General features: G+C 42.5%; 1 protein-coding gene across 1 annotated transcript in view; it reads left to right on the forward strand.

Annotated features, from left to right (window-relative positions):
* Positions 1-25,100, forward strand: part of SAMHD1 (SAM and HD domain containing deoxynucleoside triphosphate triphosphohydrolase 1) — a 187,914-nt gene that overhangs the window by 88,745 nt on the left and 74,069 nt on the right. Inside the window, exons 5-8 of the mRNA XM_069751984.1 lie at positions 10,101-10,216; positions 10,296-10,366; positions 14,281-14,457; positions 16,144-16,244. Of these exons, the coding sequence (XP_069608085.1) occupies positions 10,101-10,216; positions 10,296-10,366; positions 14,281-14,457; positions 16,144-16,244 (465 nt within the window). The remainder of the gene's footprint in view (positions 1-10,100; positions 10,217-10,295; positions 10,367-14,280; positions 14,458-16,143; positions 16,245-25,100) is intronic.

The following is a 25,100-nucleotide window of genomic DNA, read 5'->3' on the forward strand; positions in this document are numbered from 1 at the left end:
GGAGCACTATTTTACTTTTTCAACGCAGAATTGGCTGGAATTGAGATCGGACGCCATGTCGCGTTTGGAGAGCCCTGATGTGCCTAAACAGTGGAAACCCACCAATTATAACTGAAACCCTAATCCAAACACACCCCTAACCCTAATCTCAATGGTAACCCTAACCACACCACTAACCTTGACACACCCCTAATCCCAACCCTATTCCCAACCGTAAATGTAACCCTAACTGTAGCCCCAACCCTAACTGTAGCCCCAACCATAACGGGAAAATGGAAATACATTTTTTTAATTTTTCCCTAACTAAGGGGGTGATGAAGGGGCATTTGATTTACTATTTATAGCGGGTTTTTTAGCGGATTTTTATGATTGGCAGCCGTCACACACTAAAAGACGCTTTTTATTGCAAAAAATATTTTTCGCGTTACCACATTTTGAGAGATATAATTTTTCCATATTTTGGTCCACAGAGTCATGTGAGGTCTTGTTTTTTTGCAGGACGAGTTGATGTTTTTATTGGTACCATTTTCGGGCGCGTGACATTTTTTGATCGCTTTTTATTCCGATTTTGTGAGGCAGAATGACCAAAAACCAGCTATTCATGAATTTCTTTTGGGGGAGGCGTTTATACCATTCTGCATTTGGTAAAATGGATAAAGCAGTTTTATTCTTCGGGTCAGTACGATTACAGAGATACCTCATTTATATATTTTTTTGTTTTGGCGCTTTTATACGATAAAAACTATTTAATAGAAAAAATAATTATTTTTGCATCGCTTTATTCTGAGGACTATAACTTTTTTAGTTTTTCACTGATGATGCTGTATGGTGGCTCGTTTTTTGCGGGACAAGATGACGTTTTCAGCGGTACCATGGTTATTTATATCCGTCATTTTGATCGCGTGTTATTCCACTTTTTGTTCGGTGCTATGATAATAAATCGTTGTTTTTTGCCTTTTTAATTTTTTTTTTTTTACGGTGTTCCCTGAAGGGGTTAACTAGTGAGACCGCTTTATAGGTCGGGTCGTTAGGGACGCGGCAATACTAAATATGTGTACTTTTATTGTTTTTTTTAAATTATTATTTAGATAAAGGAATGTATTTATTGGAACAATATTTTTTTTATTTATTTAGGAATTATTTTTTTTTCCACACATGTAATTTTTTTTTTTTTTACTTTTTTTTTACTTTGCCCCGGGGGGACATCACAGTAAAGTGACAGATCGCTAATCTGACACTTTGCAGTGAACTGTGTCAGATCAGTGATCTGACATGCACAGCAGGGAGGCTTCCCGGCGCCTGCTGGTAAGCCACCTCCCTGCAGGACCCGGATGCAGCCCCGCTGCCATTTTGGATCCGGGCCTGCAGGGAGGAGGAGGTAAGAGACCCTCGCAGCAACGTGATCACATCGCGTTGCTCCGAGGGTCTCAAGGAAGCACGCAGGGAGCCCCCTCCCTGCGCGATGCTTCCCTATACCTCCTGAACACTGCGATCATGTTTGATCGCAGTGTGCTGGGGGTTAATGTGCCGGGGGCGGTCCGTGACCGCTCCTGGCACATAGTGCCGGATGTCAGCTGCGATAGTCAGCTGACACCCGGCCACGATCGGCCGCGCTCCCCCCGTGGGCGCGGCTGATCACTCTGGACGTACTATTCCGTCCTTGGGAAGTAGGGCCCACCCCACATGGACGGAATAGTACATCCAATGGTAGAAAGGGGTTAAGTACATTGAGACGCACCCCTATTGTCCCCCAAAATTTTTTGGGAAAAAGTGCATCTTATGGTCCAAAAAATACGGTAAGTCATCAGAGCATCTAATTTCTCCAAACATGAGCTAAGAGGAAAAACAAACTAAAACATCAAGCATACAGCGACAACATATACTGGACTATGGATTTATGCACAGTGTATTGAAAGTTTAGATACAGTTAAGTCCATATATATATTTGGACAGACAACATTTTTCTAATTTTGGTTATAGACATTACCACAATGAATTTTAAACAAAGCAATCCAGATGCAGTTGAAGTTCAGACTTTCAGCTTTCATTTGACGGTATCCACATTAAAATTAGATGAAGGGTTTAGGAGTTTCAGGTCCTTAACATGTGCCACCCTGTTTTTAAAAGGACCAAAAGTAATAGGACAATTGACTCCAAGGCTATTTCATGGACAGGTGTGGGCAATCCCTTCGTTATGTCATTCTCAATTAAGCAGATAAAAGGCCTGGAGTTGATTTGAGGTGTGGTGCTTGCATTTGGAAGGATTTGATGTGAAGTAAACATGCAGTCAAAGGAGCTCTCCATGCAGGTGAAACAAGCCATCCTTAAGCTGCCAAAACAGGAAAAACCCATCCGAGAAATTGCTACAATGTTAGGAGTGGCAAAATCTACAGTTTGGTACATCCTGAGAAAGAAAAAAAGCACTGGTGAATTCATCAATGCAAAAAGACCTGGGCACCCACGGAAGACAACAGTGATGGATGATCGCAGAATAATCTCCATGGTGAAGAGAAACCCCTTCACAACAGCCAACCAAGTGAACAACACTCTCCAGGAGGCAGGCGTATCAATATCCAAATCTACCATAAAGAGAAGACTGCATGAAAGTAAATACAGAGGGTTCACTGCACGGTGCAAGCCACTCATAAGCATCAAGAATAAAAAGGCTAGACTGGACTTTGCTAAAAAAAAATCTAAAAAAGCCAGCAGAGTTCTGGAAGAACATTCTTTGGACAGATCAACCTCTACCAGAATGATGGAAAGGAAAAAGTATGGCGTGGTACAGCTCATGATCCAAAGCATACCACATCATCTGTAAAACACGGCGGAGGCAGTGTGATGGCTTGGACATGCATGGCTGCCAGTGGCACTGGGTCACTAGTATTTATTGATGATGTGACACGGGACAGAAACAGCCGAATGAATTCTGAGGTATTCAGAGACATACTGTGTGCTCATATCCGGCCAAATGCAGCCAAACTGATTGGTCATCGTTTCATACTACAGATGGACAATGACCCAAAACATAAAGGCAAAGCAACCCAGGAGTTTATTAAAGCAAAGAAGTGGAATATTCTTGAATGGCCAAGTCAGTCACCTGATCTCAACCCAATTGAGCATGTATTTCACTTGTTGAAGACTAAACTTCAGACCGAAAGGCCCACAAACAAACAGCAACTGAAAACCACTGCAGTGAAGGCCTGGCAGAGCATCAAAAAGGAGGAAACACGATGTCTGGTGATGTCCATGAGTTCAAGACTTCAAGCAGTCATTGCCAACAAAGGGTTTTCAACCAAGTACTAGAAATGAACATTTTATTTAAAATTATTTAATCTGTCTAATTACTTTTGGTCCCTTTAAAAACAGGGTGGCACATGTTAAGGGGCTGAAACTCCTAAACCCTTCATCCAATTTTAACCCCTTTCTGACATATGACGTACTATCCTGTCGAGGTGGGGTGGGCCCGTATGCCCACCGACAGGATAGTACGTCATACGCGATCAGCCGCGCTCACGGGGGAAGCGCGGCCGATCGCGGCTGGGTGTCAGCTGCCTATCGCACATTAACCCCCGACACACCGCGATCAAACATGATTGCGGTGTGCCGGCGGTATAGGGAAGCATCGCGCAGGGAGGGGGCTCCCTGCGGGCATCCCTGAGACCCCCGCAGCAACGCGATGTGATCGCGTTGCTCCGAGGGTCTCCTACCTCTTTCCTCGCAGGCCCAGGATCTTAGATGGCCGCGGCATCCAGGTCCTGCAGGGAGGGAGGTGGCTTACCAAGTACCTGCTCATAGCAGGCGCTTGGTAAGCCTGCAGTGCTCTAAGTCAGATCGCTGATCTGACAGAGTGCTGGCAAACTGTCAGGTCAGCGATCTGTGATGTCCCCCCCTGGGACAAAGTAAAAAAAAATTTTTCCACATGTGTAAAAAAAAAAAAAAAAAAAAAACCTAAATAATGAAAAAAATATATATTTATTATTCCCATAAATACATTTCTTTATCTAAATAAAAAAACAAACAATAAAAGTACACATATTTAGTATCGCCGCGTCTGTAACGACCCAAGCTATAAAACTGTCCCAGTAGTTAACCCCTTCAGTAAACACCGTAAGAAAACAAAAGAGGCAAAAAACGCTTTATTATCATACCGCCGAACAAAAAGTGGAATAACACACGATCAAAAAGACAGATATAAATAACCATGGTACCGCTGAAAACGTCATCTTATCCCGCAAAAAACGAGCCGCTATACAGCATCATCAGCAAAAAAATAAAAAAGTTATAGTCCTCAGAATAAAGCGATGCAAAAATAATAATTTTTTCTATAAAATAGTTTTTATCGTATAAAAGTGCCAAAACACAAAAAAAGATATAAATTAGGTATCACTGTAATCGTACTGACCCGAAGAATAAAACTGCTTTATCCATTTTACCAAACGCGGAACGGTATAAACTCCTCCCCCCAAAAAAATTCATGAATAGCTGGTTTTTGGTCATTCTGCCTCACAAAAATCGGAATAAAAAGCGATCAAAAAATGTCACGTGCCCGAAAATGTTACCAATAAAAACGACAACTCGTCCCGCAAAAAACAAGACCTCACATGACTCTGTGGACTCAAATATGGAAAAATTATAGCTCTCAAAATGTGGTAACGCAAAAAATATTTTTTGCAATAAAAAGCGTCTTTCAGTGTGTGACGGCTGCCAATCATAAAAATCCGCTAAAAAACCCGCTATAAAAGTAAATCAAACCCCCCTTCATCACCCACTTAGTTAGGGAAACATAAAAAAAATGTATTTCCATTTTTCCATTAGGGTTAGGGCTAGGGTTAGGGCTACAGTTAGGGTTGTGGCTAAAGTTATTGTTAGGGTTGGGGCTAAACATTTACGGTTGGGAATAGGGTTGGGATTAGGGTTAGGGGTGTGTCATGGTTAGAGGTGTGGTTAGGGTTACTGTTGGGATTAGGGTTAGGGGTGTGTTTGGATTAGGGTTTCAGTTATAATTGGGGGGTTTCCACTGTTTAGGCACATCAGGGGCTCTCCAAACGCGACATGGCGTCCGAGCTCAATTCCAGTCAATTCTGCGTTGAAAAAGTAAAACAGTCCTCCTTTCCTTCCGAGCTCTCCCGTGTGCCCAAACAGGAGTTTACCCCAACATATGGGGTATTGGCGTACTCAGGACAAATAGGACAACAACTTTTGGGGTCCAATTTCTCCTGTTATCCTTGGGAAAATACAAAACTGGGGGCTAAAAAATAATTTTGGGGGGAAAGTTTTTTATTTTTATTTTCACGGCTCTGCGTTATAAACTGTAGTGAAACACTTGGGGGTTCAAAGTTCTCACAACACATCTAGGTAAGTTCCTTGGGAGGTCTAGTTTCCAATATGGGGTCACTTGTGGGGGGTTTCTACTGTTTAGGTACATTAGGGGCTCTGCAAATGCAATGTGACGCTTGCAGACCATTCCATCTTAAGTCTGCATTCTCAATGGCGCTCCTTCCCTTCCGAGCCCTCCCATGCGCCCAAACGGTGGTTCCCCCCCACATATGGGGTATCAGCATACTCAGGACAAATTGGACAACAACTTTTGGGGTCCAATTTCTCCTCTTACCCTTGGGAAAATACAAAACTGGGGGCTAAAAAATAATTTTTGTGGGAAAAAATGTTTGTTTTATTTTTACGGCTCTCCATTATAAACTTCTGTGAAGCCCTTGGTGGGTCAAAGTGCTCACCACACATCTAGATAAGTTCCTTAGGGGGTCTACTTTCCAAAATGGTGTCACTTGTGGGGGGTTTCAATGTTTAGGCACATCAGTGGCTCTCCAAATGCAACATGGCGTCCCATCTCAATTCCTGTCAATTTTGCATTGAAAAGTCAAACTGCGCTCCTTCCCTTCCGAGCTCTGTCATGCGCCCAAACAGTGGTTTACCCCCACATATGGGGTATTGGCGTACTCAGGACAAATTGTACAACAACTTTTGGGGTCCAATTTCTTCTCTTACCCTTGGGGAAAAAAATTGGGGGCGAAAAGATAATTTTTGTGAGAAAATGATTTTTTTATTTTTACGGTTCTGCATTATAAACTTCCATGAAGCACTTGGTGGGTCCAAGTGCTCACCACACCTCTAGATAAGTTCCTTAGGGGGGTCTCCTTTCCAAAATAGTGTCACTTGTGGGGGGTTTCAATGTTTAGGCACATCAGGGGCTCTCCAAACGCAACATTGCGTCCCATCTCGATTCCAGTCAATTTTGCATTGAAAAGTCAAATGGTGCTCCTTCGCTTCCGAGCTCTGTCATGTGCCCAAACAGTGGTTTACCCCCACATATGGGGTATCGACGTACTCAGGACAAATTGTACAACAACTTTTGGGGTCCATTTTTTTCTGTTACCCTTGGTAAAATAAAACAAATTGGAGCTGAAGTAAATTTTGTGTGAAAAAAAAGTTAAATGTTCATTTTTATTTAACCCCTTCATGACCTTGGGATTTTTCGTTTTTCCGTGTTCGTTTTTCACTCCCCTCCTTCCCAGAGCCATAACTTTTTTTATTTTTCCGTCAATTTGGCCATGTGAGGGCTTATTTTTTGCGGGACGAGTTGTACTTTTGAACGACATCATTGCTTTTAGCATATCGTGTACTAGAAAACGGGAAAAAAATTCCAAGTGCGGTGAAATTGCAAAAAAAAGTGCAGTCCCACACTTGTTTTTTGTTTGGCTTTTTTGCTAGGTTCACTAAATGCTAAAACTGACCTGCCATTATGATTCTCCAGGTCAGTACGAGTTCATAGACACCTAACATGACTAGGTTATTTTTTATCTAAGTGGTTAAGTGGTGAAAAAAAATTCCAAACTTTGCTAAAAAAAAAAGAAAATTGCGCCATTTTCCGATACCCGTAGCTTCTCCATTTTTCGTGATCTGGGATCAGTTGAGGGCTTATTTTTTGCGTGCCGAGATGACGTTTTTAATTATAGCATTTCGGTCTAGATACGTTCTTTTGATCGCCCGTTATTGCATTTTAATGCAATGTCGCGGCGACCAAAAAAACGTAATTCTGGCGTTTTGCATTTTTTTTCCCGCTACGCTGTTTAGCGATCAGGTTAATGCTTTTTTTTAGTTGATAGATCGGGCGATTCTGAGCGCGGCGATACCAAATATGTGTAGATTTTATATTTTTTTTTATTGATTTATTTTGATTGGGGCGAAAGGGGGGTGATTTAAACTTTAATTTTTTTTTATTTTTTTAACATTTTTTTCAACTTTTTTTTTTTTTACTTTTGCCATGCTTCAATAGCCTCCATGGGAGGCTAGAAGCAGGCACAACGCGATCGGCTCTGCTACATAGCAGCGATCTGCTGATCGCTGCTATGTAGCAGAAATGCAGGTGTGCTGTGAGCGCCGACCACAGGGTGGCGCTCACAGCCACCGGCGTTCAGTAACCATAGAGGTCTCAAGGACCTCTATGGTTACAATGGAGACGCATCGCCGACCCCCGATCATGTGACTGGGGTCGGCGATGACATCATTTCCGGCCGCCCGGCCGGAAGCGGTAGTTAAATGCCGCTGTCTGCGTTTGACAGCGGCATTTAACTAGTTAATAGGTGCGGGCAGATCGCGATTCTGCCCGCGCCTATTACCGGCACATGTCAGCTGTTCAAAACAGCTGACATGTCCCGGCTTTGATGCGGGCTCACCGCGGAGCCCTGCATCAAAGCAGGGGATCTGAACTCGGACGTACTATCCCGTCCGAGGTCAGATAGGGGTTAAACATTTCAAAAATTCCTGTGAAACACCTGAAGGGTTAATAAACTTCTTGAATGTGGTTTTAAGCACCTTGAGGGGTGCAGTTTTTAGAATGGTGTCACACTTGGGTATTTTCTATCATATAGACCCCTCAAAATGACTTTAAATGAGATGTGGTCCCTAAAAAAAATGGTGTTGTAAAAATGAGAAATTGCTGGTCAACTTTTAACCCTTATAACTCCCTAACAAAAAAATATTTTGGTTCCAAAATTGTGCTGATGTAAAGTAGACGTGTGGGAAATGTTACTTATTAAGTATTTTGTGTGACATATATCTCTGTGATTTAACTGCATAAAAATTCAAAGTTGGAAAATTGCGAAATTTTCAAAATTTTCGCCAAATTTCCATTTTTTTCACAAATAAACGCAGGTAATATCAAAGAAATTTTTACCACTACCATGAAGTACAATATTTCACAAGAAAACAATGTCAGAATCACTGGGATCCGTTGAAGCGTTCCAGAGTTATAACCTCATAAAGGGACAGTGGTCAGAATTGTAAAAATTGGCCCGGTCATTAACGTGCAAATCACCCTTGGGGGTAAAGGGGTTAATGTTGATACCCTCAAATGAAAGCTGAAAGTTTGAACTTCAACTGCATCTGAATTGTTTTGTTTAAAATTCATTGTGGTAATGTCTACAACCAAAATTAGAAAAATGATGTCTCTGTCCAAATATATATGGACTTAACTGTATGCTTTAAAAAGTACTTACCTTCCTTAATCCTGCTTTTCTGTTCACTCTAGAAGTTCTGAGATGAATGCAGTCTTTCCTTCCCTGTGTGTTTATTTTTTCCCCTTATCTGTAGAGGAGGAGCTTCACTACTTATGAACATCAACTTCAGCACAGATTCATCTCAGCTAAAAGTCTAGACCTTAGATCAGGAATAGGACAGACATCTATAGGACTTTTCATAACTTTCCCGAATTCTTATGAAAAAAATATTCCGCACAAACTGCATTGAACTACTGTACCCAATTTTTTATGTATTTTAGGAGTCAATCCATTTTTATACCGACTCTGACTCCACCAAAATGGGCTCCGACTCCACAGCCCTGGTGAAAACGCCAAAAGTTGCAACATTTTCTGAATGAAAGAGAATTCCCCTTAAAATAACTTTTATGAATAAAAGATAATACCAAAAAAATTACAAAAGTTTAAAACACCTAGGGATAATAAACTGGGAATCAAGGTAGTGGTCTCTGGGAGATAATAAAGTAAACTTAACACCCCCCTAGTAGGCCTTAGGAACTGGGGACCTACCTGGCAGCGGAGGTTGGCACCCTAATTTTTCGATGTAGCACCCCCACTCCGCGACTGTCCCCTCAATCCCTGTAAATCCCTTAATCTATCAAATAAGAACCCACTGAAAAAACAGATACACTCAGATCCAAATGGATGCAATGCATTAGTATCAGCTTAAGCACACTTGACCACTTCTGTGTATATAGACTAGGTAATTCCTAGTTTAAACTGAGTAAGAGGACAAAAATATATATTTCCTTACCTACCTTACCATAGATATGTAGTAGCCTGGCCTATCCACTCAGAAATGGTCAAAGGTATACAGTTGGGTATGCTGTTGGTATTAAGAAGTAAATCAATTGTCTACCAATCTAGAAACATGTGACAAAAAAGATGGTAATAAGTGCTAGTATATGAGTGTCCGGTTTCAAAAATAGCAGAAGGTTATGGTCTTAGCCTAACTCAGTGACCCTTATAGGAATAACCACTAAGCCTGTAAATAAAGGGCAAAAAGGAGAGGTACTCCAATAATAAAGTGCAAGTGTGCTAAAAAATGAAGAAAGAAGACTTGCTTCATATTCTAGGTGAATCCCTTGTATCAGCGGTGTAGGTAAATTCATCCCTGGTCCCAATGCGTTTCTCCCCCATTTATCTTTGCTTGAGGCTTCATCAGGGGACTTAATAATCAGAATCACCTCAGTGGGTCCAAGAGCCAAGGACGGATGTCGCTCTGCCCACCCAATCAGATAAATTAACCTTACCCCAGTCCTTTGCAGTCTAATCCATGTGCTTCCTGTCATGTTATTTTTTTCTAAAAACACGGACTCCGAAAGCTTTGGAAACCAAAACGTGCTAGTCTAAAAACTTTAGTCCATGGCTGTTAACAAATACTGTCTGAATGGACCTACAATTCTCTCTCCATTCCAGCAACAAAACCTTATTACCAGGCTTTAAATCAAACCGAATATAGATATTTAACACTTTCCTGCTTACTTGCCATGTCCGTGTGCGACATAAACCTGCTGAAATAAAATAAATGTTCCTTTGTCTACACAGTGTTGGTCACCTGGCTGGATGTCTGGTTAGGACCTTACATGAAAGGCAGCCTGATTTGCAAATCAATCAGAGAGACATATTGTGTGTCCAGATTGCAGGCCTATGCCATGACTTGGGTAAATATCTAAAATACTAATTTTTATTTTCTAAGTTGTACCAAAATTGTCACAAATCATTGTATTACTTTTGTTTCAGGTCATGGACCATTTTCTCATATGTTTGATGGAAGATTCATGCCTCTTGCCTGTCCACAGAAAGATTTCAAGGTGGGTGACTGCTGGCTTTTACATTACTGGGGAACTATTTTGAATGTAATTTTGAGTTCAATTTTTTTTTTTTTTAATTTATTTATTTTTTATATTCTGCTGATTTAGACTAAAATAAGCATGCTGTTTTTAAAACTACTGTAAATTTTCTGCCATCACATTAGTTTTTTCTCTACAGCTTATCTAGAAGGGATAGGGTAGTGCTAGTGTGCTCCTATTGGCCAAAGGTGAACCGCTGTCAAGTGTGGAGGATGACCTGCAACAGGTTATTTGGCTTTTCAGTTACACGTGAGACAGTGTGCCGAGAGATTGCATATTCCAATGTAAAACTTAATCAGGATAAGTTTTGGGCCCCTCACAAGGTGTGCAGGCAGTGTCTTGAGTTTACGGATGTGGACGAAGGGAACACATAAGATGACATTTGGTAATACCTATGGTTTGGCAAGAGCCTAAAGATAATTCCAGTTTAACTTTTGTAAAAGTAAAATCTTCAGGATATAATAAGAAAAATAAATATAAAATTGAGTATCCTAGTGTACCATCAGCCATACGTCCAGTGCCTCGAGGATTCAGCTGAAATCAGAGTGCCAGTTTTCCTTGAACTACCCTCTTTCAAGACCAGCAATATGGTGAAGAACGAAGTGACCACAGTGAAGATTTTGAAATTGAAGATGTCTCAATTCGTAGGGGATTTGACCAGCATGGGTTGGAATGATTTGGGCATATCAAAACACTTCAAAACTTGTTTGAAAAAGGAGCAGAAGTATCTTACTTCCAGCCAGAGAAACTGCATTTCTACAATACTTCAGAAGTGATGTGTATTGCCATAACCTAAAAAACAAAGACCGAAACATAATGATTAAATACCCTGCAGTAAATTAATAGCATAGTGCATGAAAATAATATACGATACTTTGTCAACATGTTTTTTGACTAAAAAAAAAAAAAAAATGCAAAAGCCATCCCGCCTCATCACGTCAACTGTAATTGGGACAGTCTTAAATCTTAATATTAAAAACGTTACCATTTGTCAAATGACATGCATGTAGATAAGAACTGAGACAGACTGAGCCCAACTAGCGGACACACAGCCGAGTGAGACTAAATAAATAATGCCCAGCTCAAAAGAAAGGCAGGCCACACTTTTATATGCACATGGTGCAGACGGAAAAATCCCAGAGGTATGAACTGGGTCATAAATTGGTGAGCATACAGCATGTAAGCGCACGTTCACACTAGCCACTAAATAGAAGAAAAACAGACAGAAACATGATTAACCCCTTCATGACATGCACCGTACATGTACTGCGCATGTCGTGTCTCCTCCTTTGATGTGGTGTCCGGCACTTAGCCCACATCTTTCCCGGCACATGTCAGCTGTTTTAAACAGCTAACCTGTGCCCGCAACAGCAGTGGGTTTAATCGCAACCCATCCGTGGCTGTTAACTTGCTAAATGCCACTGTCAATCTCTGGCAGCGACATTTAACTCGCGCTTACCGGAAGCAAGTCTGAAATCCTGCCCATTGTTGACCCCCTCATGCGATCGCGGGTCACCGATGGGTTGGCATGACAACCAGAGGTCTCCAGCAGACCTCTATGGTCATCATAGCCGGATTGCTATGAGCGCCGCCCGGTGGTTGGCGCTCATAGCAATTGAGCATTTCTACTGCATACAGGCGATCTGATCATCGCCTGTATGCAGGGCCGGACTGGCCATTAGGCAATTCTGACAAATGCCAGAAGGACCTGTCTGGTTGTGGGCTGCCTTGTCTGCAACATTGTTAACAGAATCAGTGTTCTCAAGACAGCCATACTGTTAAGAATTGTGATGGATCACAAAGTCGCTGACTCCATCACTTACCCTAGCAGGCCACGGATAACATTAGTATATTGGTCTTGTAGTAAATCTTACTTACCTCAATCCAGGGAAATACTAGTATTATATTCCATCTGGTGCTTGAGGACGGGGACAGCATGGGCCTGTATGATTTCAAATGCCAGGGCTGAATTTCAGTCCCAGTCCGTACCTGCCTGTATGTAGCAGAGCCGATTGGAGAATTGCAGCTTCTAGTCTCCCATGAAGACTATTGAAGCAAGCTAAAACGAAAAAAATTTTTTTTTAAATATTTAAAAAATAAAAGTTAATAAGTTCAAATCACCCCCTTTTGCCCCGTTCAAAATAAAACGACAAAAAAAATCAAACACATATTTAGGATCATTGCGTTCAGAATCGCCCGATCTATCAATGTAAAAAAATAATAATAATTAAACTGATCGCTACACGTCGTAGTGAGAAAAAAAGTCAAAACTCCAAAATTGTTTGTTTTTGGTCGCTGCTACATTGAATTAATGAGCAATCAAAAGATTGTATCTGCAGCCAAATGGTATCAATAAAAACGTCAGCTCGGTGCGCAAAAAATAAGCCATCCCCTAACCTGAAATCACGAAAAATGGAGACGCTACAGGTCTCAGAAAATGACGCTTTTTTTTTTTTTTTTACCCAAAGTTTGGATTTTTTTTCACTATTTAAATAAAAATGAACCTAGACATGTTTGGTGTCTATGAACTTGTAATGACCTGGAAAATCATAATTGCAGGTCAGTTTTAGCATTTGGTGAACATGGTAAAAAAAAAATCCATGGAACAGTTGTGTAATTGCACTTTTTTTTTTCACCGCCCTTGGAATTTTTTTCCCATTTTTTGAGTACACTTATATGGTAAAATCAATGGTGGTGTTCAAAAGTACAACTTGTCCTGCAAAAACCAAGCGCACACATGGCCATATTGACTGAAAAATTAAAGTTATGGCTCTGGGAAGGAGGCGAGCAAAAAACAAACGCAAAAACGAAAAAGGGCTTTGTCATGAAGGGGTTAAACACCCTGCAGTAAATAAATAACATAGTGCATGAAAATAATATACTATACTTGGTTAACATGTTTTTTGATCAAAAAATGTGAAAGCCATCCCGCCTCATCACGGAGACTGTAACTGGGACAGACCTAATTCTAATATTAAAAATGCATTTCTACAATACTTTAGAAGTGACACTAGCTTTGTGTGTTGTCATTACAAACATGGTTTAATTGAGGATTTGGAAATTCCAATTTATAACTCAGAAGTTATATTTCACCACTTAGATAAAAAATAACCTAGTCATGTTAGGTGTCTATGAACTCGTACTGACCTGGAGAATCATAATGGCAGGTCAGTTTTAGCATTTAGTGAACCTAGCAAAAAAGCCAAACAAAAAACAAGTGTGGGATTGCACTTTTTTTGCAATTTCACCGCACTTGGAATTTTTTTCCCGTTTTCTAGTACACGACATGCTAAAACCAATGATGTCGTTCAAAAGTACAACTCGTCCCGCAAAAAATAAGCCCTCACATGGCCAAATTGACGGAAAAATAAAAAAGTTATGGCTCTGGGAAGGAGGGGAGTGAAAAACGAACACGGAAAAACGAAAAATCCCAAGGTCATGAAGGGGTTAAACTCTATAAATCAGCAGACTGACTGATTACTTGCTTGCAGTCCCCCTGTAATGCTAATTACATGACAAGCGTTGGTTTCACATGTCCTTATGGTTAAATTATTTTACATTTTTCTTGGGGTACCATCATTTTTGTCCAGGGCACTTTCTTTAGGGTTTTTTTAAATTTTCTGTTTACCCACGTTCAAAAGCAATGTCTGATTTCCATTAGTTTTTATTCAATAATGTTAAATTATTACTTTTGGGTTATTTTCTACAAAAAATGTTGTCTGTCTGTATTTATATGCACATACACACGCACACATCTGATGAAACCAGGCCCCCTCCAAGAATTCACGGCATGCACATTTATATGTTTGTGATATTTGCTTAGTAAATCTCCTTCTATGTTGAATATTTATGATTTTTTTTAAACTTGATTCTAGCATGAGACTGCATCTGTAAAGATGTTTGACTACCTTATTGAATCCAATGGACTGGAAACTGTTATGAAAAGATATGGTCTTGTCTTGCCTGAAGACTTAATCTTTATTAAGGAACAGATAACAGGACCTCTACCACTGGAAGATGAAGAGCGCTTCGATTCTAGTCAGAATTCATCTGTAAGTAAAATATTTGTTATTTAGGCTATGTACTGTTCAATCACATGCAGGACTATATACCGTATTTTTCGGACTAAAAGACGCACTTTTTCCCCCCCAAAAAAGGGGGGGAAATGGGGGGTGCGTCTAATAGTCGCAATGCAGGCTTACCTAGGTGGCAGAGGTGCGGTGGCAGAGGTCCGGTGGCAGAGGTGCGGTTGCGGGGGTGTGGCGGCAGAGGAGGCGCAGTAAGCGGGGTCCCTTTCCCCGGTATGGTGATGCAGCAGGCCCGGTATGCAGCAGAGCCGGGTGAATCCTCTTGTTATCGGTGGTGGCGGCCATTTTCCGGAGGCCGCGCGTGCGCAGATGGAGCGCTCTGCTTCCCGGGGCTTCAGGAAAATGGCCGCCGCGATCTCCATCTGCGCACGCGCGGCCTCCCGCGGCCATTTTACTGAAGCCCAGGGAGCAGAGCGCTTCATCTGCACACGCGCGGCCTCAGGAAGATGGCCGCGCCCACCGATAACAAGAGGATTCACCCGGCTCTGCTGCATACCGGGCCTGCTGCATCACCATACCGGGGAAAGGGACCCCGCTTACTGTGCCTCCTCTGCCGCCACACCCCCGCCACTGCACCTCTGCCACCGGACCTCTGCCACCGCACCTCTGCCACCTAGGTAAGCCTGCATGGTACGCCAGGGACCCCTCTCACGCCATACCTCTCACTGCACCTCCTGATCCCAGCACCTCCTGATCCCAGCACCTCCTGATCCCAGCACCTCCTGATCCCAGCACCTTCTCATCCCAGCACCTTCTCATCCCAGCACCTCCTCATCCCAGCATCACCCCACCTCTGCCGACACCTTGCCTCCTGTGACCCTGCTCTGCCACCGCCATAAGATACTGTAAATTTGGACAATAAGACGGACCCCCATGTTATAAAAAATCTTTTTTTCTGCAATTTTCACCCCAAATTTGGGGTGCGTCTTATGGTCCGGTGCGTCTTATAGTCCGAAAAATACGGGTAATACAGGAGAATAAGGTTGGATCATAAAAAGTGAATGTCCAGGATTAGAAAAGCATAGTTGTTTTTTTTTTTTTTTTTTTTTTTTCAGAAGCAACCCCTGTTTGTGTCTGCAATTGCTTCTATGCCTCATTTAAGTAAATGCAGCTGAGCTGTCATACCACACACAACACAGGTTGAGTGGTGGTGATGTTTCTGACGGAATGCAGCCTTGTTTTTCTAATCCTATCAAAATACTTTAAATATTTGCCTAACAACATATTAATGTAATACAGCATAGCTGTACCTCTAATCGCCCAAAAAGGTTATTTACTTGCAAGTATATTGGTAATCTGCAGGTAAATGGCATTACAACAAAGCTTTGCTGTGTTACTGGAACAACGGCTACAGAGAAAAAAATGAAGTTGTATTCTCCCTGCAGCTGCTCTCTTCATTCCAGACATCGGGGAATGGCGCAGGGAACAGTCACTGCTTAATGTATACATGGCACCAACAGATCGACCTAGCCTCACGATATACTTAAATTGGTCTGATGGTTATGATTTCCTTTTCTAGGACAAACGTCTATGGAAAACGAGGGCACCTTGTGAATCAACTTTGCTAATTAAATAGAAAAAAAGATTTTTATATTGAAAAGTGTTTATCATTTCACTCCCATCACAAACTGAAATTTGTTTCTTTCGTAGTGGCCTTATATAGGTCGGCAAGAAGACAAAAGCTTTCTTTATGAGATTGTAGCCAACAAACGCAATGGAATTGATGTGGATAAATGGGACTACTTTGCCAGGTACCTGTTTATTTGCTTTGTACTTTCAGGGTAACTGTGTGTTATGTACATTCCCAATTCAAACAATGTTGGGATGCTGTGTAAAATGTAAAGACAAAAAGAATTCAATGATTTGGATATTTCTTATGGTAATCTTTTATTTGTGACAGTGTAAGGGAGGTAGTCATGGTCAAGGTGCTGTGTTTCCACAACTAAACCGTGTACCAGTGTGCAATCTCATGTAGGGTACATTACTCTCACCTGCTGGCTGTAGGCCTCCGCTGTATTCTATTCTGCATACTCTGGAACAGCTGCACACCACTCAGGAGACACCTGGTTTAACATTTAACAGTTTACTTGCCAGTTGAAGTACATCAGATTCTATCACGTAGTATTGGGCACAGCACCCTCCATTGCCTATTTCAGTAACCCAGTACATTTCCATCTTCTGCTTATGTTAAGCTCAGACTATCTCTACTTAAACAGATCCTGTGAGCCCCAGGGATGTACCGCAGTACTCCAGAGATCCTCTACATTTCCATCATGCGGTTCTACATCCAATTTCCTTTGAATGGAAGGGGTGTGTGTGCTCTCCATAGCCCCCGACTCAAGCACAAGGCTCCGGACATTAAGGCAATGTCTGCAGGGAGACATGTGCAACGTTCTACTACCAGAACAATTTTGTCCATACCATACCTCCAAACCACTGCACCTTCAACTCTCCCAAGCAACTGTCGCCAATGAACTCTTCTCACTGACTGACTAAACTAGGAGGTGGATGCCTTTTACTGGCCTTAACCCCTCCCACCGTGCGCTGGACCAATCATTAACTGTCTCTTTACTCTGTCTGCCCTAGCAGTCTTGTTGCTGGGCAAAGTTAACCTTTCATCTACTTAAAGGGAACCTGTCACCCCCCCCCCCTGGCATTTTTAACTAAAAGAGCCACCTTGTGCAGCACTAATGCTGCATTCTGTCAAGGTGGCTCTTTTAAAGACCGCTGCTGGCACTTTAACCCCCGAAATACTGCGATCGAATACGATCGCAGCATTCCGGAAGCCGGCGCAGGGGCTGCACCCCCTCTGACTTTGCATCGGAGATCCCTCGGTATGACGCGGAGTCCTGATGTTGGCACGGTGACCCAATGTCATGACAACATCTGGGTAACCAGAGCTAGGAAACTTGGCGATTATGCACAGTGCATGATCACCAAGTTTCCCTGTCAGTTCAGTGCTAACAGCTTATATGGCATGCAGATGCTGCTTCATCTGCATGCCATAAAAGCGATCAGCCTGCAAAAAATGATTGTCCCATAGTGGGACAAAGTAAAAGTTAGAAAAAAGTAGAATTTTTTTTAACTAATTGTAAAAATATTTTTTTTAAAATCAAAAATAATAAAAAAAAATCAATATTCTATCTCTAAATAAAATTTTTAATGAAAACAAATCTAAACAATAAAAGTACACATTTAGTATCGCCGCGTCCGCAACAACCCGACCTATAAAACTATACCAATAGTTAACCCCTTTAGTGAACCCCATAAAAAAGCAAAAAAAATGCTTTATCATCATACCGCTAAACAAAAATTGTGCTATAACACGCAATCAAAAAGTTGGATATAAATACATACAGCCCCCATACAGCTCTATCTGCAGAAAAATTAAAAATTTATAGCTCTTAGCATAAAGGGATGCAAAAATAATCATTTTTTTAATATATAATAGTTTTTATTGTATAAAAGCGCCAAAGCAAAAAAATGATGTAAATGAGGTATTTCTGTATTTGTACTAACCCGAAGAATAAAACTGCCTTATCCATTTTACCACACATGAAACGGTATAAACGCCCCCCCAAAAGAAATTCATGAATTGCTGGTTTTTGTTCATTCTGCCTCCCAAAAATCGGAATAGAAAGTGATCAGAAAATGGTAGCAATAAAAACGTCAACTCTTCCCGCAAAAAACGAGACCTCACTTGACTGTCGGCTGAAATATGAAAAAATTATAGCTCTCAAAATATGGTGATGCAAAAACTATTATTTTTGCAATAAAACCATCTTTTCGTGTGTGACAGCAGCCAAACATAAAAACCCGCTATAAGGTCTCTTTCACACATCCTGATATTTCCGGTACCAGAGATGTCAGTGTCCGTGTGTGTGTGTGTGTGTGATACACGTGTGGCATGCGTGTGCTGCATCAGTACCACAAAGACAAGCGCCAGAAGAAGCATTACAGTCAGCTGTTTCCCGACACCGGGTTCTGAACACGGCTCTCATCATTCTCCTCTGCTCTGCCGGCGATCGGCGCGAGCAGTGTAGAATGATGAGTTACATTTAGGTAATAAAAGGGACAGCAGGCGGCGGCTGATGAGACTATTACTCCCATCAGCCTACCCCTTCTGCTGCTAATAACAGTGACAGCAGGAGCGGCAGATAGGAATATTTATCTGCTCTCCTGTGCTGTAAATAAATACGGTAATTAAAAAAAAAAAAAACCACAGCGTGGGCTCCCCCTATTTTTTTATAACCAGCCAGACAAAACTCATAGCTTGGGGCTGCAACCCTCAACTGTCAGCTTCAGCAAGATTAAATATCAAGAATAGAGGGGTCCCCACACCATATTTTTTATTTATTTAAACAAATAATAAAAAAAAAAAAAACAGCTGGGGTTTCTCCCATTTTTGACAACCAGCCTTGCTGAACCTCCCAGCTGGGAGCTGGTATTCTCAGGCTGGTAAGCGGCCATGGATATTGCCCCCCCCCAGCCTAAAAATAGCAGCCCGCAGCTGCCCATAAAAGGCACATTTATTAGATGTTCCAATTCTGGCGCTTTGGCTGGCTCTTCCCACTTGCCCTGTAGCGGTGGCATGTGGGGTAATATTTGACCACTTCTTAGTAATGGAGAAGCGTCTATATGACACCTCTCCATTACTTATCCTATAGTTGTATGGTAAATAAATACACTGCCAGAATAAAGTATTTTATTTGAAATAAAAACAAAACACAGTTTTCCATTTTTAGGGTTACAGAGAGTAGCCAGAAGACCGCAGTGTCTAATTGCTCCTACTCCTGCGCTGAAAAGAAGCACTTCACCTTTTTTCGGCAATAAAGGGGGTAATCGGCGAAGTTGGGAGCTCTAGGACAGGGGTCCCCAACTCCAGTCCTCAAGGCCCACCAACATTTCATGTTTTCAGGATTTCCTTAGTCTTGCCCAGGTAATAATTGCATCACCTGTGCAATGCAAAGGAAATCCTGAAAACATGACCTGTTGGTGGGCCTTGAGGACTGGAGTTGGGGACCTCTGCTCTAGGAGTCTGAGCTCTCAGCTGAGCTTAGTTAGCCACTCCTATCCCCTATATAATCTGGCACCTGACTGAAACACGTGCCAGAGTAGCTTACTGTATGTTGCATGGCTAGGACGATAGTTGTTTGGTTATATGAGAAAGTGTTTAGTGGATTTATCTGTGACTGTTGCTTGGGTTTGTAAGTGTGATAATTCCCTTTCATTCTCCTGTTTTGTTTTTTTCCCCATCCTCCACTCCCCAATTCATTCCTCTGTATATATGACAGAATATTTGTATGCCTGGTATTTTCAGTTGCCCTAGTTTGTGTTGCCTTGTTCTTCTGGTTGGTGTATTGTGGTGCATGGCTGCTCCCCTCTTCCCTGGGTGGGGAACGGTAGAGATGGTGGGCGGATACAGGAAATAAGGCAAGGTACGTGGCCCCAGCATCTTCACCTTCAGAAGTAACCTGGAGAATAGGGCAAGCTAATGTACCCCTTAGCATTAGGGACAGGGAAGGAGCCAATGGTCATAGTTCACTCGACAACCGAGTCATGATAACAACCCCTCTTCACCACCAATGAGTGGGCCTCGATGCGGGACATGTGTGCCATGTTGCGCTGCTTTGATTAATGGAGAGGAGGGACAGGGACCATTTGGAACATCGTCAACACAAGTGTCCAGCCAGGGGACAGTCTTGGACAATGAGGAGGAAAAGCAGCCATGTTCCCAGCAGGGTGGCTCTTGGAGCAGCTTATGGGTATCACTGGAGTGTGGATAAAGGGATAGGGAGGACCTAGACGATATACTTCCCACCAGGGACAGCCTATCGATGCCTCTGGGCAGCCTGACACACATGAGCCAATACATGGTGCAGTGCCTGCACAATGACTGCCAAGTTGTCTGTTTTGTCACCTGTTCAGATTGCTGGTTGGCCACCCTGCTATATCCCCTCTACAAGGGAAACGTACCATCATTTCTTCCGTCACTGGAGTGGGATAAAAAAAATGCATCATCACAAGCAGATGCTGGCAGAGGCACTACCGATGGATTTCCCACCTGACAGCGGCGGATCATTGACACAAGAAAGGAGAGGTGGAGGTGGAAGTTTCCCAACAGGTCTTTCACTGCCACCACCTAAAAAGGCAGGGTAAAGCTGGGTTCCCATTGCGTTATGGGCCCGCGTTTAACGGACAGCGTTGCACGGCGAAATTAACGCCGTGCAACGCGTCCGTTAACGCGCCCATTGAAGGCAATGGGAACGCGCTTCACTAGCGCGTGCCATGTTCGGCACGCGCTAGCGACGCGCCGGTGATTCCTGGCGCGCCGCGGATGCTGCTTGCAGCGTCCGAGGCGCGCCCGCGGTCCGGTCCCCGCTCTCGCAGATCGGGGATCTGCGAGAGCGGGGACGTTACCGTGACCCCGACCGCAGCCCCATAGAAAACATTGCGTTTGCGTTAGTGCAATCCGTTTAGCGCTAAACGGATTGCACTAACGCAATGTGACACTAGCCTTAGCATGGCAGCAATGTGGCAAAATTTCTTGAGCATGCCACAACATACAGCACCTGTAGCATGTGATACTGGCGCTTACAGCAGGAGGCAGCATTTTGACAACATGGTGGAAGACTGTGTGTCCACACAAATCCACCTACTAACTATTGGGTTTCCAAATTGTTAATATGACCAGAGCTTGCCCTGTATGCCTTGGAGGAGCTGGCTTGGCTCAACTGGCAACAGCTGTCATGTCAGAGCGTGTCTTTAGCATTGCAGGTGGTATCATCCCAGACAGGCACAGGTGCATGCGCCTGTCTACAGACAACGTGGGGAAGGGAACATTCCTAAAAATGAATGAGGCATGGGTCACAAAGGACATGACTGTACCTTTTGGCTGACTAAACAATTATACTAGCCGCACCCATCCATAGTTACACTGTATTTTGCATTTGTTTCATTTTCACCCCCATTTTCCACTTGGTCCTCTGCATCATAGTTCTATATTTGTTAACTTCAAACAACAACAAAAAAAAGGAATGTGTTTAAAAAATAAACAAAAAGTGGGAGGGATGGAGGAAGGGTGTTTTGAGAGGGATGAGGGAATTGGGGATAAAGGGATGGATTGGTGAGTGAGGGAGGTTTGAGATGGAGGACAGAGTGAGGGGAGGGATGGATGGACCCATTTTTGAATACCAACCAAGGTAAAGCAGACAGCTGAGGGCTGCAGCCATCAGCTTACCTTAGGCTGGTTTCACATTTGCGTTTTTTGCCGCTGCGTTTTAGCGCAAAAAACGCATGCGTTTTTTTTCCCTATACTTAACATTAAAAACGCATGCGTTTTTTTTGCATGCGTTTTTTTTGCATGCGTTTTGCCGCGTTTGACGACGCATGCGTCGTTTCTATGCTTGCGTTTTGTTGAGGAAATGCAACATGTAGTAATTTCTAGAGGCATATTTTTGCCGCAAAAAAAGTATTGCTGTCTATGTAAACGCATGCGTTTTTAAGCACATGCGTTTGGTTGCGTTAAAAACGCATGCGCTTCCATAGAAAAAAACAAGAATACACACTGATAAGCCACCCCCCACCATAAAGGTGATAAAGGGATCCTAACCCTAACCCTAGGGATCCTAACCTTAGGGATCCTAACCCTAGCTATTTCTGTTTATAGTGGGTTTTCTAGTTGATTTTGATGATTGGCAGCTGTCACACACTTCTCATCATGCGTTTCAAAAACGCAAACCAGGAAAAACGCATGTAAACGCGTCAAAATGGCGCTTTTTTTTTTACCACATGCAAAAACTCATGCGTCTAAAAAACGCAGCGTTTGCACGCGTTTACATGCGTTTTTTTCACCACCTGCATTTGCACCTGCTTAAATGCGCGCACCCCTGACCCCGTCACGTGATCGGGTGCTCAGCGGTGCGTCGGCATAACAACCAGAGGTCTCCTGCAGACCTCTGTGGTTGATGATGCCAGATTGCTGTGAGCACCACACTGTGGTCTGCGCTCATAACAGTGCTGTAATTCAGATACATAGGGGCGATCTGAGCATCGCCTCTATGTAGCAGAGCCGATTAGGCTATGCCAGCTTCTAGCCTCCGATGGAGGCTATTGAAGCATGGCAAAAGTTATAAAAAAAAATGTTTTTAAAAATATGAAAAAAAAAATATATATATAAAAGTTCAAATCGCACCCCTTTTGCCCCATTCAAAATAATAATAATAAAAAAAAAAATCAAACCTACACATATTTGGTATCGCCGCTATCAGAATCGCCCAATCAATAAAAAAAAAATAATTAATCTGCTCGCTAAACGGTGTAGCGAGAAAACAATTCAAAACGCCAGAATTACATTTTTGTGGAAGCTGCGACATTGCATTAACCCCTTTCCGCTGCGGCCCTTTATTGTTTTCGTTTTTCGCTCCCCTCCTTCCCAGAGCCATAACTTTTTTTCATTTTTCCGTCAATATGGCCATGTGAGGGCCTATTTTTTGCAGGACGAGTTGTACTTTTGAACGACACCATTGGTTTTACCATGTCTTGTACTAGAAAACGAGAAAAAAATTCCTAGTGCGGTGAAATTGCAAAAAAAGTGCAATCCCACACTTGTTTTTTGTTAGGCTTTTTTGCTAGGTTCACTAACTGTTAAAACTGACCTGCTGTTATGATTCTCCAGGTCATTGAGTTCATAGACACCTAACATGTCTAGGTTATTTATCTACGTGGTGAAAAAAAAATTCTAAACTTTGCTAAAAAAAAAAAAAGCACCATTTTCCGATACCCGAAGCGTCTCCATTTTTCGTGATCTGGGGTCAGGTGAGGGCTTATTTTTTGCGTGCCGATCTGGCGTTTTTAATGATATGACTTTTGTGCAGATACGTTCTTTTGATCGCCTGTTATTGCGTTTTAATGCAATGTCGCGGCGACCAAAAAAACGATCAGCGATCAGGTTAATGTTTTTTTTTTTTTAATTGATAGAGCAGGCGATTCTGAACGCGGCGATACCAAATATGTGTAGGTTTGATTTTTTTTATTTTTTTTATTATTGTTTTATTTTGAATGGGTCGAAAGGGGGGTGATTTAAACTTTTATTTTTTTCATATTTTTAAAAACATTTTTTTTTATCTTTTGCCATGCTTCAATAGCCTCCATGGGAGGCTAGAAGCTGGCACCACTCGAGCGGCTCAGCTACATAGCAGCGATCATCAGATCGCTGCTATGTAGCTGAATTGCAGGCTTGCTATGAGCGCCAACCACAGGGTGGCGTTCACAGCAGGCCTGCGTCAGTAACCATAGAGGTCTCTATGGTTACCATCCTGATTCATCACCGACCCCCGATCATGTGACAGGGGTCGGCGATGCGCTCATTTCCTGGCCGTGCGGCCAGAAGCGGTAGTTAAATGCCGCTGTCAGTGTTTGACAGCAGCAATTTAACAGGTTAATAACGGCGGGTGAATCGCGATTTCATCTGCCGCTATTGCGCGCACATGTCAGCTGTATAAAACAGCTGACATGTCGCGACTTTGATGTGGGCTCACCGCCGGAGCCCACATCAAAGGGGAAGACACGACATGCGCTGTACTAGTACGGCACATGTCGTGAAGGGGTTAAAAATGCAATAATCGGCGATCAAAAAAACGTATGTGCACCAAAATGGTATAATTAAAAACGTCAGCTCGGCATGCAAAAAATAAGCCCTCTCCCGACCCGAGACGAAAAATGGAGACGCTACGGGTATCGGAAAATTGCGCAATTGTTTTTTTTTTTTTTTTAGCAAAGTTTTGAATTTTTTTTCATCACTTAGATAAAAAAAGAACCTAGATATGTTTGTGTCTATGAACTCGAAATGACCTGGAGAATCATAATGGCAGGTTAGTTTTAGCATTTAGTGAACCTAGACAAAAAGCCAAACAAAAAAAGTGCGTGGTATCGCACTTTTTTTGCAATTTCACCGCACTTGGCACAGGTGCATGCGCCTGTCTACAGACAACGTGGGGAAGGGAACATTCCTAAAAATGAATGAGGCATGGGTCACAAAGGACATGACTGTACCTTTTGGCTGACTAAACAATTATACTAGCCGCACCCATCCATAGTTACACTGTATTTTGCATTTGTTTCATTTTGGTGTGTCCCACAATTTAAACAAAAAGAATGGTTGGCCCCCTCCCCCTCTTTCACGTATACCACCACAAACACCTTCACCCCCATTTTCCACTTGGTCCTCTGCATCATAGTTCTATATTTGTTAACTTCAAACAACAACAAAAAAAAGGAATGTGTTTAAAAAATAAACAAAAAGTGGGAGGGATGGAGGAAGGGTGTTTTGAGAGGGATGAGGGAATTGGGGATAAAGGGATGGATTGGTGAGTGAGGGAGGTTTGAGATGGAGGACAGAGTGAGGGGAGGGATGGATGGACCCATTTTTGAATACCAACCAAGGTAAAGCAGACAGCTGAGGGCTGCAGCCATCAGCTTACCTTAGGCTGGTTTCACATTTGCGTTTTTTGCCGCTGCGTTTTAGCGCAAAAAACGCATGCGTTTTTTTTCCCTATACTTAACATTAAAAACGCATGCGTTTTTTTTGCATGCGTTTTTTTTGCATG

This window comes from Ranitomeya imitator, chromosome 2, assembly GCF_032444005.1.
Source record: "Ranitomeya imitator isolate aRanImi1 chromosome 2, aRanImi1.pri, whole genome shotgun sequence".
Lineage (NCBI taxonomy): Eukaryota > Metazoa > Chordata > Amphibia > Anura > Dendrobatidae > Ranitomeya > Ranitomeya imitator.